The 16720-nt window shown below is 41.1% G+C and overlaps 1 protein-coding gene across 11 annotated transcripts in view; it reads right to left on the reverse strand.

Moving 5' to 3' along the window:
• Positions 1–521: 521 nt before the first annotated feature.
• Positions 522–16720, reverse strand: part of LOC124143346 (leucine-rich repeat-containing protein 71-like) — a 73283-nt gene continuing 57084 nt past the window's right edge. For 10 of the 11 annotated variants that reach the window (XM_048395283.1, XM_048395289.1, XM_048395288.1 and 7 more), the window contains 5 exons: positions 10571–10653; positions 8741–8855; positions 2585–2700; positions 1551–1681; positions 522–789 (listed from right to left, as the gene is read on the reverse strand). In XM_048395283.1, the coding sequence (XP_048251240.1) occupies positions 1571–1681; positions 2585–2700; positions 8741–8855; positions 10571–10653 (425 nt within the window). In that variant the 3' untranslated portion in view covers positions 522–789; positions 1551–1570. Of the gene's footprint in view, positions 790–1501; positions 1682–2584; positions 2701–8740; positions 8856–10570; positions 10654–16720 lie in introns of all 11 variants that reach the window. The other variant, XR_007220632.1, reaches the window with a different exon arrangement.

Consider the following 16720-nt stretch of genomic DNA (forward strand, 5'->3'; position numbering starts at 1 on the left):
CATTAATCAACATTCCTTGAAGGTGTCAAAATTACAAATGACACCCCACACTCTGCGTGTGGCATGTGCAAACTATAGGATGAAACCCATGAGCATGGGTATGGCAATGACAAACCTTGAAACATAATCGGGGCGAACCAGGATTCAAACCCACAATCACAGGCGTGCCAACTCTACACAGCAAATCGTGGCACTTTAGACGACTGGACCACCCGTGCTCCCTGGTCGTTAGACCGGCGGCATGGCATCGTTTATAAGTGGTAGAAACATGATAGGGGTGAACCAGGATTCAAACCCATAATCATATGTTTCTGACGAGCCAAAGGGACGCAACTCTGCACAGCAAACCGCGGCACTTTAGATGACTGGGCCACCTATGCCCCCCTGACTGTGGTTAGGAAGTTTGACATGAGAGACTTGCCCCACAGGACACCCCACTATAGATCACTCAATCATGAACTCTCTCCTGGCTATAGTTGGGAAGTCCACATGTCTTGTTGTCCAAAATGTATTGTAAAATATGCAGTCAAACAATTTATTATCATTTTGAGAATATATACATTCAAAATATCACAATCATTCCATCACAGCTTGTGTTGTGAACACCTGTTCACTGTTTCACCATTTAAACAAATGTAAATCCAACACCATCAAAATGGCATGTTTCTCTGTTGTCAAATTCAATTGTTCTGCAGTTTGTAAAGACAGCAATTTGCACATTTTGAAGTCCTCAGTCGAAAATTTGTGTTCCTTAAAAATGTTGATCCATTTTGCTTTAACTTTTGAAATCTGAAACAAACAAAAAGTTGATAAATTTGTTGGGTTTTGGATTGTTGTTTAACGCAGCACTCAGCAATATTCCAGCTATATGACCGCGGTCTGTAAATCATCAAGTCTGGACCAAACAATCCAGTGATTGACCTCATGGGCATCGATCCACGCAATAGGGATACGACATGCATCAACCAAGTCAGCGAGCCTGACCACCCGATCCCGTTAGTCGCCTCTTACAGCAAGCATGGGTTGCTGAAGACCTATTCTACCCCAGATCTTCACGGGTCAGTTGATATATAAAACAAAACATGAAACACTTGTGCAGATATAATATTGGCAATCTACCACATCGGAGGGCAACTCTCACCAAGTCACAATTTCGTTTGTGAAGCTTGCCAAAATTATAAAGAGAAAGCAAGAATGGCTGCAAGATGCATTTTCCCGAGGCAAGGGAGTTAACTGACTATAAAAATCCAATTTCCACCCTTTCCGAACTAGGCTGGAATTACAGAGTTATATTTTGGCTGGACTAACGAGTAACGAATCTGTTCGGCTGGAATTACGGAGTTATATTTTGGCTGGACTAACGAGTAACGAAATCAACATCTGCTGTGCAGCTTTCCGTCGACTGCAGGATTTGCAAAGCATGTGTACCATCAACTTAACGTCAACAGATATTTCCAAATCTTTTCATGCTTAATGTGTGGATTTGACATAGATGAGTTACCCTCTTAAAAACAGTGGACAACTGCTGGATTATTGGTTGCCTATGTCACCTGATGATGTGGGACATCGCTCAGACTGCTTCTCCATCCGGTGTGGCTGGTGGTTTGTAGAAGGGATGTTTTGCTGCCATCATGTCATTCAGTTTCTTCAGCTCATCACTGTCGGCAGACACCTTGTTCTTCTGTGATAGAAGATAGAAAATAACCGATGACAACTCAATTACATAACGAACCCCTGAGGAACAAACCACACAATGCAATATTCTCTCAAAGTTGATGTTACCACATACCTAAAAATGACATTTTTTGACAGTTTTGAAGTGTGACACTTAACTCTAAGCCAGGTATTTAGTCTGGAAGGTAATTTAAGGTACCGACGTTTACTACAATATCTGAAAAACTATTGGACCTACTCCAGTCAACGCACGTTGAGACGCCCAACACTAACACCGTATTCGTGCGTTCGTGATTCCCGTGCAACCTTTCGAGTTGAGTTGATTGGTTCAACTGTGTCATATGGCCCTGTGACACAGGGGGAGCATTATGCAGATGGTTGTTACAATGAATGCTCGTTCCACCCGTGATAAACAGGTCTGGTTGTTGATGAAATATAGTAATAGCTAAATAGACAGATTTTTTATTCATGCACCGATTGTCTTTAAATGTAATATCCAGTTATGTATGACTGTTTAATAATCTCATACCAACTTTGACTGGAGTAGGTCCGATAGTTTTTCAGATATTGTAGTAAACGTCGGTACCTTAAATTACCTTCCAGACTATAGCCAATCAGAAAATGAGAGAAACCTCCCAATCCATACAAATCCTTAAGCCCCACAAGGATTCCAGGTCATAAGCTGCCTGTGCTTGTCACACAAGGTGACTAAACTGGTTGGTGGTCAGGCTACGTGACTTACTTTATAGCTTTGATCATTGCTCATAATATCAATCACTGGATTGTCTGGTCAAGATTTGATTATGTACAGGTGGCCGTCATATAGCTGGAATATTGCAGAGTGTGGTGTCAAACATCAAATAAGGAAACAAAGACTCTAAGACGTATGTGTAGATGGTGACCGACGTACATGTAGGCAGATCCTCATGAGACCGGTGCCGTTGATCTTGTTGTCCATCAGCAGGGTCTTCTGGTACTGGGCTGCCTTGATCAGCTCCTCCACACCATCCTCTGTGATCTGGTTCCCTGCGAAACACACACATTACATATATTACATACATATTACATATATTACATACACATTACATATATTACATACTCATTACATATATTACATACTCATTACATATATTACATACATATTACATATATTACATACACATTACATATATTACATAAACATTCCATATATTACATACTCATTACATATATTACACACACATTACATATATTACACACACATTACATATATTACATACACATTACATATATTACATAAACATTCCATATATTACATACTCATTACATATATTACACACACATTACATATAATACACACACATTACATATATTACATACACATTACATATATTACATAAACATTCCATCTATTACATACTCATTACATATATTACACACACATTACATATATATCATACTCATTACATATATTACACACACATTACATATATTACACATACATTACATATATTACATACACATTACATATATTACACACACATTACATATATTACATACACATTACATATATTACACACACATTACATATATTACATACACATTACATATATTACACACACATTACATATATTACACACACATTACATATATTACATACACATTACATATATTACACACACATTACATATATTACATACACATTACATATATTACACACACATTACATATATTACACATATTACACACACATTACATATATTACACACACATTACATATATTACAGACACATTACATATATTACACACACATTACATATATTACATACACATTACATATATTACACACACATTCCATATATTACATACACATTACATATATTACATACACATTACATATATTACACATATTACACACACATTACATATATTACACACACATTACATATATTACACACACATTACATATATTACACACACATTACACATATTACACACACATTACATATATTACACACACATTACATATATTACATACACATTACATATATTACACACACATTACATATATTACATACACATTACATATATTACATACACATTACATATATTACACATATTACACACACATTACATATATTACACACACATTACATATATTACACACAAATTACACATATTACACACACATTACATATATTACACACACATTACATATATTACACACACATTACATATATTACACACACATTACATATATTACATACACATTACATATGTATACACACATTACATATATTACATACACATTACATATATTACATACACATTACATATATTACACACACATTACATATATTACACACACATTACATATATTACACACACATTACATATATTACATACACATTACATATATTACACACACATTACATATATTACACACACATTACATGTATTACATACACATTACATATATTACACACACATTACATATATTACATACACATTACATATATTACACACACATTACATATATTACACATATTACACACACATTACATATATTACACACACATTACATATATTACATACACATTACATATATTACACACACATTACATATATTACATACACATTACATATATTACACACACATTACATATATTACATACACATTACATATATTACATACACATTACATATATTACACATATTACACACAAATTACATATATTACACACACATTACATATATTACACACACATTACATATATTACACACACATTACACATATTACACACACATTACATATATTACACACACATTACATATATTACACACACATTACATATATTACACACACATTACACATATTACACACACATTACATATATTACACACACATTACATATATTACACACACATTACATATATTACATACACATTACATATATTACACATATATTACACATATATTACATATATTACACATATATTACACACACATTACATATATTACACACACATTACATATATTACACACACATTACATATATTACACATATATTACACACACATTACATATATTACACCCACATTACAATTATTACGCACACATTACATATATTACGCATACATTACACACACATTACATATATTACACTCTCTGGGCAGACACTCTATCCACTACACCACAGAGACGGCCAGGGGATTGAACCACAAACCATACACTCTCTGGGAGACGCTCTATCCACTACACCACAGAGACGGCCAGGGGATTGAACCACAAACCATACACTCTCTGGGAGACGCTCTATCCACTACACCACAGAGACGGCCAGGGGATTGAACCACAAACCATACACTCTCTGGGAGACGCTCTATCCACTACACCACAGAGACGGCCAGGGGATTGAACCACAAACCATACACTCTCTGGGCAGACGCTCTATCCACTACACCACAGAGACGGCCAGGGGATTGAACCACAAACCATACACTCTCTGGGCAGACGCTCTATCCACTACACCACAGAGACGGCCAGGGGATTGAACCACAAACCATACACTCTCTGGGCAGACGCTCTATCCACTACACCACAGAGACGGCCAGGGGAATGAACTACAAACTGTATACTCTCTGGGCAGACACTCTATCCACTACACCACAGAGACGGCCAGGGGATTGAACCACAAACCATACACTCTCTGGGCAGACACTCTATCCACTACACCACAGAGACGGCCAGGGGAATGAACTACAAACTGTATACTCTCTGGGCAGACGCTCTATCCACTACACCACAGAGACGGCCAGGGGATTGAACCACAAACCATACACTCTCTGGGAGACGCTCTATCCACTACACCACAGTGGTGGCAAGGGGATTGAACCACAAACCATACACTCTCTGGGAGACGCTCTATCCACTACACCACAGAGACGGCCAGGGGATTGAACCACAAACCATACACTCTCTGGGAGACGCTCTATCCACTACACCACAGAGACAGCCAGGGGATTGAACCACAAACCATACACTCTCTGGGAGACGCTCTATCCACTACACCACAGTGGAGGCAAGGGGATTGAACCACAAACCATACTCTCTCTGGGAGACGCTCTATCCACTACACCACAGAGACGGCCAGGGGATTGAACCACAAACCATACACTCTCTGGGAGACGCTCTATCCACTACACCACAGTGGTGGCCAGGGGATTGAACCACAAACCATACACTCTCTGGGAGACGCTCTATCCACTACACCACAGAGGTGGCAAGGGGATTGAACCACAAACCATACTCTCTCTGGGAGACGCTCTATCCACTACACCACAGAGGCGGCCAGGGGATTGAACCACAAACCATACACTCTCTGGGAGACGCTCTATCCACTACACCACAGAGACAGCCAGGGGATTGAACCACAAACCATACACTCTCTGGGAGACGCTCTATCCACTACACCACAGAGACGGCCAGGGGATTGAACCACAAACCATACTCTCTCTGGGAGACGCTCTATCCACTACACCACAGAGACAGCCAGGGGATTGAACCACAAACCATACACTCTCTGGGAGACGCTCTATCCACTACACCACAGAGGTGGCAAGGGGATTGAACCACAAACCATACACTCTCTGGGAGACGCTCTATCCACTACACCACAGTGGTGGCAAGGGGATTGAACCACAAACCATACACTCTCTGGGAGACGCTCTATCCACTACACCACAGAGACGGCCAGGGGATTGAACCACAAACCATACACTCTCTGGGAGACGCTCTATCCACTACACCACAGAGACGGCCAGGGGAATGAACCACAAACCATACACTCTCTGGGAGACGCTCTATCCACTACACCACAGAGACGGCCAGGGGAATGAACCACAAACCATACACTCTCTGGGAGACGCTCTATCCACTACACCACAGAGACAGCCAGGGGATTGAACCACAAACCATACACTCTCTGGGAGACGCTCTATCCACTACACCACAGTGGTGGCAAGGGGATTGAAACGCAAACTTTACACTCTCTGGGAGACGCTCTATCCACTACACCACAGTGGTGGCAAGGGGATTGAACCACAAACCATACACTCTCTGGGAGACGCTCTATCCACTACACCACAGTGGTGGCAAGGGGATTGAACCACAAACCATACACTCTCTGGGAGACGCTCTATCCACTACACCACAGAGACGGCCAGGGGATTGAACCACAAACCATACACACTCTGGGAGACGCTCTATCCACTACACCACAGAGACGGCCAGGGGAATGAACCACAAACCATACACTCTCTGGGAGACGCTCTATCCACTACACCACAGAGACAGCCAGGGGATTGAACCACAAACCATACACTCTCTGGGAGACGCTCTATCCACTACACCACAGTGGTGGCAAGGGGATTGAAACGCAAACTTTACACTCTCTGGGAGACGCTCTATCCACTACACCACAGTGGTGGCAAGGGGATTGAACCACAAACCATACACTCTCTGGGAGACGCTCTATCCACTACACCACAGAGGTGGCAAGGGGATTGAACCACAAACCATACACTCTCTGGGAGACGCTCTATCCACTACACCACAGTGGTGGCAAGGGGATTGAAACGCAAACTTTACACTCTCTGGGAGACGCTCTATCCACTACACCACAGAGGTGGCAAGGGGATTGAACCACAAACCATACACTCTCTGGGAGACGCTCTATCCACTACACCACAGTGGTGGCCAGGGGATTGAACCACAAACCATACACTCTCTGGGAGACGCTCTATCCACTACACCACAGAGATGGCCAGGGGATTGAACCACAAACCATACACTCTCTGGGAGACGCTCTATCCACTACACCACAGTGGTGGCAAGGGGATTGAACCACAAACCATACACTCTCTGGGAGACGCTCTATCCACTACACCACAGAGACGGCCAGGGGATTGAACCACAAACCATACACTCTCTGGGAGACGCTCTATCCACTACACCACAGATACGGCCAGGGGATTGAACCACAAACCATACTCTCTCTGGGAGACGCTCTATCCACTACACCACAGAGACGGCCAGGGGATTGAACCACAAACCATACACTCTCTGGGAGACGCTCTATCCACTACACCACAGAGACGGCCAGGGGATTGAACCACAAACCATACACTCTCTGGGAGACGCTCTATCCACTACACCACAGAGATAGCCAGGGGATTGAACCACCAACCATACACTCTCTGGGAGACGCTCTATCCACTACACCACAGTGGTGGCAAGGGGATTGAACCACAAACCATACACTCTCTGGGAGATGCTCTATCCACTACACCACAGAGACAGCCAGGGGATTGAACCACAAACCATACACTCTCTGGGAGACGCTCTATCCACTACACCACAGAGATAGCCAGGGGATTGAACCACAAACCATACACTCTCTGGGAGACGCTCTATCCACTACACCACAGTGGTGGCAAGGGGATTGAACCACAAACCATACACTCTCTGGGAGACGCTCTATCCACTACACCACAGAGGTGGCAAGGGGATTGAAACGCAAACTTTACACTCTCTGGGCAGATGCTCTATCCACTTCACCACAGAGGTGGCAAGGGGATTGAAACGCAAACTTTACACTTTCTGAGTGAGTGAGTTAAAATTTAACATTGCATCGGCATTATTTCAGCCACATAGCGACGAGACCAAATTAATATAATCACAATTGAGTTACTTATGAAAAAAAAAAATAAAAAACTATTTATAAAACACTACACTACAGAGGCGGCAAGGGGACCGAACCACAAATCTTACACTATCTGGGCAGACACTCTATCCACTACTCTACAGAGGCGGCCAAATGGTGGACACAAACTACTAACATGACGATTATGGCGATTTTGCGATTTTTGCTGTCAGAAATTTGTCGGATATAGTGAAGATCAGCTCAACTCATTGCTTGCACAAATCACAGAATCAGTCACACACCACAAACTGAAATAGCCGTGTCTCCAGTTGTTAATAATTGTGTTGTAAGCATGGGAGAGGTGGTGCAAGTGGCGTACTCACTGGAGAGGTTGAGATTCAGCAGGACCCGGTTCCCGGCCACCATGAGGGTCTTCAGCTCAGACATGTAGTCAGCCACCTCCATCAGAGGGTTGATCACCTCGGGGACATCGGGTTGCTGTGAAACAAGACAATAGATAGAACTTTGAGAAGATCTTTGTGTAAATTACGTATATCATTACATAATTTTAATGTTAATAATCTCAGAAAGAAAAATGTACAAGATAAAGAAAGTAGTTCATGCTGTTATTGTAATGAAGGCTATGTTGAGGATCAAGATAAAGAAAGTAGTTCATGCTGTTATTGTAATGAAGGCTATGTTGAGGATCAAGATAAAGAAAGTAGTTCATGCTGTTATTGTAATGAAGGCTATGTTGAGGATCAAGATAAAGAAAGTAGTTCATGCTGTTATTGTAATGAAGGCTTTGTTGAGGATCAAGATAAAGAAAGTAGTTCATGCCGTTATTGTAATGAAGGCTATGTTGAGGATGAGTTTCATGTACTTCTCATTTGTAAATATTATCAGTTTCTTAGAAATAGATACCTCCCTATGATTTCAACTATGTACAAAGATGAACAACTGATGAAAAATTTGTTGAACTCCCGCAATGCTAATACAATATCATCTCTGTCAATATTCCTGAAGAAGATTTTTGAAATTAGACGTTAATATTATATGTAAACTTATTATTACCTACACGTGACTGTAGAATGTTGATACAAAAAAACACAAAACACTTCTGTACTATAGGTCATATGGCCTAAAATATTGAATAAACTTTGGTCTGAAACAAGACAATAACAACTAAGGTCAAGTAACTGGGTTACACTTCGGAGCCTGGAAGGTCGTAAACAACATCAGACTGATGCATATATTTAAGAACACCATGACTGAAAGGTAAGCCTATGGCAAACATTGACTTTCAGCGTGTACCTACATCAGCTGTTACAACACTGTCCAACTGTGTGGCTGTGTTTTGTGTAAAATTATTTATAAAATATAGGTTGTGAACTTTAAAATCATATCATAATTAATTAAATTTAATCATATTAAAAATAATGAGCATTAAGTTTTAACTAGAAATATTCAACAGTTTAGGCATTCTGCTCAGGAAACGAGCACTGCCATCATTTTAAAATAAATAAATAAATAAATAAATAAATAAATAAATAAGGCACCAGTTCACCACTAGACTGATCTGTATAACAAGTTTCAACAAGAAATATTCAACGGTTTAGGAGTTCTGGCTGAAAATGGAAAACAGACAGGTATAGCGTCATGCATGCACGTGTGTGTGTGTGTGGCTGCTTGTACTAGTCCAGAAAAATGCCGATTTTATAGTGCTAGGCCATTGAGCTACCAGTATATCACAGAGGTCTGTTAATAATAGAGTCTGGACCAGACAATCCAGTGATTGACATCATGAGCATCGATTCACGCAAGTGGGACACGATGATATCCATCAACCAAGTCAGCGAGCCTGACCACCCGATCCTGTTAGCCGCCTCTTACGACAAGCATAGTCGTCTTTTACGGCAAGCATGGGTTGCGGAAGACTTATTCTAACCCGGGTCATGAGATCAGTGAGTGATTGAGTATGGTTTTACGCCGCTTTTATCAATATTCCAGCAATATCACAGCAGGGGACACCAGAAATGGGCTTCACACATTGTACCCATGTCGGGAATCGAACCCGGGTCTTCGGCGTGACGAGCGAATGCTTTTACCACTAGGCTACCCGACCGCCCCTCGTGAGATCAGTGATGTGGGTACAGCGTAGTTACAAACAACCTGCCTCTCTGCCACTACATCTATCGTGTTAAACTTCTCACCTCCTGTTCCTGTGGTGTTGGTTTCTTGACCTTCTTGTCCTTCGTCTTCCCCACACTCTTCCCTGCATCAGCAGCTATAGAGGCTGTCCAACATACAGACACAAAGCTGCATGGAGGGTACCCGGTAGATACAGGATAAACATCACTTTATAGAACATTTCACACGTACAAGGGTGCAGGGAACGCACTGGTTCTCTCACATTGGCAAACAGTCAATCTTGTTTCACTTTTCTTAAAGTTTACTTTAATATAATACTTTCCTTATTCATTACAAATATAATGAAAATAGAATTAAGGAACAGATCAAGATAGATTTCTTTACTGATGGAATCAAAGTGTACCCAGTCATATTCTATATCAGCATTGAGGGATCAGCATTATACATACATAACTATTCATGGCAACATTTATCTCTAGTTTGACATTATTCATAGCAAGAAGATCAAATGCAATGTAAAAACATAAAAGTGGTGATGAACTGAATTAAATACTTCATTAGATAATACAATAACACTGAAATAGAAATCAGTGGTAATCAGAGCAGAGGTGAGGTGAAATGGGGTTTAATGTCGCGTCCAAGATTATTGCACTTATATAGCGACGTGCATGTACGTGTGTGTGTTTGTGTGGCTGCTTGTTCTAGTCCAGACTGATGCCGATTTATAGTGCTAGCTCACTGAGATACCATACCGCAGTTTAACATGAATACCCCACTCAGACACAGTATACTGACTCCGAGCCGACCAGTCCTTGTTTTACCCCCTTACTGCCGAGCGCCAGAAAGGGTAACAACAAGTACCATCTTTTAACGTCTTTTGGTATGACGTGGCCGGGGATCGAATCCCGGACCTTCCGCTCTCCGGGCGGATAATCAGCGCAGAGGGAATGTTAACGAATTACATACTTCATCAGAACATGTAATCATGACACAGAAACTGATGTAGGAACTCAAGTGGTCATCAGGGCAGAGGGAATGTTAATGAATTACATACTTCATCAGAACATGTAATCATAGCACAGAAACTGATGTAGGAACTCAAGTGGTCATCAGGACAGAGGGAATGTTAATGAATTACATACTTCATCAGAACATGTAATCATAGCACAGAAACTGATGAAGGAACTCAAGTGGTCATCAGGGCAGAGGGAATGTTAATGAATTACATACTTCATCAGAACATGTAATCATAGCACAGAAACTGATGAAGGAACTCAAGTGGTCATCAGGACAGAGGGAATGTTAATGAATTACATACTTCATCAGAACATGTAATCATGACACAGAAACTGATGTAGGAACTCAAGTGGTCATCAGGACAGAGGGAATGTTAATGAATTACATACTTCATCAGAACATGTAATCACAGCACAGAAACTGATGTAGGAACTCAAGTGGTCATCAGGACAGAGGGAATGTTAATGAATTACATACTTCATCAGAACATGTAATCATAGCACAGAAACTGATGTAGGAACTCAAGTGGTCATCAGGACAGGGGGAATGTTAATGAATTACATACTTCATCAGAACATGTAATCATAGCACAGAAACTGATGTAGGAACTCAAGTGGTCATCAGGACAGGGGGAATGTTAATGAATTACATACTTCATCAGAACATGTAATCATAGCACAGAAACTGATGTAGGAACTCAAGTGGTCATCAGGACAGAGGGAATGTTAATGGATTACATACTTCATCAGAACATGTAATCATAGCACAGAAACTGATGAAGGAACTCAAGTGGTCATCAGGACAGAGGGAATGTTAATGAATTACATACTTCATCAGAACATGTAATCATAGCACAGAAACTGATGAAGGAACTCAAGTGGTCATCAGGACAGAGGGAATGTTAATGAATTACATACTTCATCAGAACATGTAATCATGACACAGAAACTGATGTAGGAACTCAAGTGGTCATCAGGGCAGAGGGAATGTTAATGAATTACATACTTCATCAGAACATGTAATCACAGCACAGAAACTGATGTAGGAACTCAAGTGGTCATCAGGACAGAGGGAATGTTAATGAATTACATACTTCATCAGAACATGTAATCATAGCACAGAAACTGATGTAGGAACTCAAGTGGTCATCAGGACAGAGGGAATGTTCATGAATTACATACTTCATCAGAACACATAACCATAACACTGAAATAGAAATCAGTGGTAATCAGCGCAGAGAGAATGTTAATGGATTACATACTTCATCAGAACATGTAATCATAGCACAGAAACTGATGAAGGAACTCAAGTGGTCATCAGGACAGAGGGAATGTTCATGAATTACATACTTCATCAGAACACATAACCATAACACTGAAATAGAAATCAGTGGTAATCAGCGCAGAGAGAATGTTAATGGATTACATACTTCATCAGAACATGTAATCATAGCACAGAAACTGATGAAGGAACTCAAGTGGTCATCAGGACAGAGGGAATGTTCATGAATTACATACTTCATCAGAACATGTTTACAATCATAGCACAGAAACTCATGTAGGAACTCAAGTGGTCATCAGGACAGAGGGAATGTTAATGAATTACATACTTCAACAGAACATGTAATCATAGCACAGAAACTCAAGAGGAGATCAGCGCAGAGGGAATTGGGAACTGAGCAAGGTGATGAAGCATGTTCTACAATCGGATGGAGTGTAGCAAGGGACATAACTACACAAGAGTCTGAGTAACTAAAAGTATGTGGAGCAGTTTAATAGCATATTGCAACATGTGCAATAACCTGTTCAACAACCAGTGCAACATATGCACCGTGTAACAAGATATGAAAAGGTAAAGAAATTGCAACATGTGTTACATAATGAGCATAAAGTGCAACGTATATATTCAGCATGTAGCCAAATATATACTTGCATGTGTAACAAGCTATGCAACATATACAAGAATGTTGTTTGTTTGTTTGGGTGTTTGTTATTTAACGCCGCACTCAGCAATATTCCAGCTATATGAAGGCGGTCTGTAAATAATCAAGTGGGATACAATGCCATGCATCAACCAAGTCAGCGAGCCTGACCACCTGATCCTGTTAGTCGCCTTTTACGACAAGCATAGTCGCCTTTTACAGCAAGCATGGGTTGCTGAAGACCTATTCTACCTGGAATCTTCACGGGTCTACAAGAATGTTGTGAGTAAAGAACATAGTGCAACATATACAACAACACATGCAACATGCAGAACAATATACATGTATAGCAGCATATTATGGTACAAGCATATACATCTATGCAATGTGAGTGAGTGAGTGAGTTGGGTTTAACGCCGCTTAACAGTATTCCAGTTATATCACGGCGTGTCAGCTTAATGTGGGAGGAAAGCCCGAAGTGACACATGTCTCAGACGTTTACCACTTCGGTGAAATCCACGAGCACGGGTATGGTGCTGACAAACCTAGAAACATAACTTGGGCGAACAATCATTGGTTTCTGGCGTGCCAAAGGGATGCAATTCTGCACAGCGAATCGCAGCGCCTTAGACGACAGAGCCACCCATGCCACCTCTATGCAATGTAAGATGTAGCAGTATCACAAGGGGTACATGGGGTTTAATGCGTCCCCATTAGGTTCTATACCCAATCTCATTAAAATCAGATTTTAGTTCTTGCTATCGCTAAACAAAGATCTGAGGACATCCCATTACGGGTCACGTCAGAACGACCTTTCATCCGACCAATCAAAGCGTCGCTTACCAGATCATGAAAGTGACAGTCGGAATGTGTTTTCTAATCCTGCAAACTCAAAAACGTTAACACTGTGTATTCAGAACGACAGTTACGGCCCGTACGAGTGATTACGTCAAAATTTTCGTCTATCTCTCGCTTACATGGGATAAACTTTTGAACGGAGGAGTTGTTGCACAATACGTGGGAAGCACTGCACTGCCATACAATCTTAACCAAATATATATTACACTTTCCGGAATGTTCGTGTGTTCAGTTTTCAAAATTTTAATCGAGAACTGTGTCAACATATTTTTCAAGCGTAGTCTGAAATGGAAGTCGCCAGGTTGAAACGGGTGCCGTATAGATCAAGAAAGATGCTTTCAAGTTGGCTGATGTCGACTTCTTGTTAGTCATTTCAGTGGTCGGTCAAGTTTGCGAAAGGTCGTTCTGACGTGACCCGTAATGGGTGTCCTCAGATCTTTGTTTCGCAGCAGCAAGAACTTAGATCTGATTTTAATGGGATTGGTACTATACCTCGAGCTGGAGGCGAGTGGTTTTATATAAGTTGTAGCAGGATCACTAGAGGTACATAGGTTTTATTAACAATGGCATGAAATGAATCTTGTCATATCGAAGCTTGTTTCAATCAGGAATGAACAGTGCATGTACTTTGGCTGAACGGTTATTTCACCCTTTAAGCTCTGCTATAACCAGACTCAAAATGAATGTGCAGAATGGTCAAGGGTACTTGTATTACTAGACATGGAGTGAGTGAATGAGTATGGTTTAACACCGCTTTTAGCAATATTCCAGCAATATCACGGCGGGTGACACCAGCCAGCGGGCTTCACACATTGTACCTATGTTGGAAATCAACCCGGGTATTCGGCGTGACAAGCGGACGCTTTAACCACTAGGCTACCCAACCACCCCACATACACCACATACACCGGATTATCAAAAACTAGTTCTGTGTTTCCGAACACTGGGCAGCCTGTGTCCAGCAAAGGATGGAGCACATTACAGCCACATCATGGCCAACCTGACCAATTGTGTCCGAATAGAGGAAACAGTGCAGTGATGCGAGGCGAACACTGTATCCATCTCAGGTCTCCATCCCAGGTCCCTGCAGAGGGAAGAGGCAGTGATGATGGAGTGGTCTATGGTTCCTTTAACCATGTTTTGACCATGTTAGGACTCAATGGTCATTTTGGACAAGCATATCCCTGCCTTTGCTGACAATATGAAGCAAGCCTTGTGTTGACAATATGGGACGACACATTGTTGACAATATGGGACAAGCACGGTGTTGATGAAACGAAGCAAGCACGATGTTGACAATATGAAGCAAGCCTTGTGTTGACAATATGGGACGACACATTGTTGACAATATCGTACAAGCACAGTGTTGATGAAACGAAGCAAGCACGATGTTGACAATATGAAGCAAGCCTTGTGTTGACAATATGGGACGACACATTGTTGACAATATCGTACAAGCACAGTGTTGATGAAACGAAGCAAGCACAATGTTGACAATATGAAGCAAGCCTTGTGTTGACAATATGGGACGACACATTGTTGACAATATTGGACAAGCACAGTGTTGATGAAATGAAGCAAGCACAATGTTGACAATATGAAGCAAGCACTTTGGTGACAATAAGGAAACAAAAAAAATGGCAAATGATAATGGTATGGGTCGGTGCAAGTTTCACAAGAGCCACTGACCCGGGAAATATGATATATGGGTTAGTCTGTTGACACACTATTAGAAGTATCCATGGTAACAACTGTACACAATGGAAAGACATTGATGAGAGTTGACACTTGTTCATCCACTGATGTGATGAGGCATTACCATGGTTACAGGGACAGGTTATTGTCGACAAACAATCTGACGATATTATTCATAAAACGGCAATAAAACCAGGGCCCACTTGCACAAAGCGATCTTAGCGCTAAGATGATCTTAACTCCCATACTTTAACATAGGCTTACAATAGTCGTAGCGCTAAAATCGCTTTGTGCAAGTGGGCCCAGGTGTGATGGGGGTCAACAGAAGCATGCGAGTTGACGACAGTGAGAAAAACATGCCACGTGACAGTTGGGGTGCGGGTCAACACAAGATCATACCAGTGAGGACGGACAGAAGTTTTAGGGCTGTTGAGGTGAAAGAATAAAGATGTGTTAGAATGCTCAACGTTAAGTGTAAAGATAAAAAGTTGTGATAATTCTTGACCAGAGAGAAACACACTCTATTTCAAGAACATGGATAGTGCTAATCTTAACACTGTGTTTGTAGGGCCAACAAATGGCACTGAGGACAAAATTCTTGCAGTAGGTTAAACAATGGAGAAGTAATATAGTTGTAACACAGGTTTTGACTATTAGCTAAGGAACTTGGCAGAGTTGCTAAAATAAACTTCAATGACTAGATAGGGTTAATTCATTCAAA

The sequence above is a fragment of the Haliotis rufescens genome, unplaced genomic scaffold (genome assembly GCF_023055435.1).
Source record: "Haliotis rufescens isolate VD_foot unplaced genomic scaffold, xgHalRufe1.0.p SCAF_14, whole genome shotgun sequence".
In the NCBI taxonomy this organism is placed as follows: Eukaryota; Metazoa; Mollusca; class Gastropoda; order Lepetellida; family Haliotidae; genus Haliotis; species Haliotis rufescens.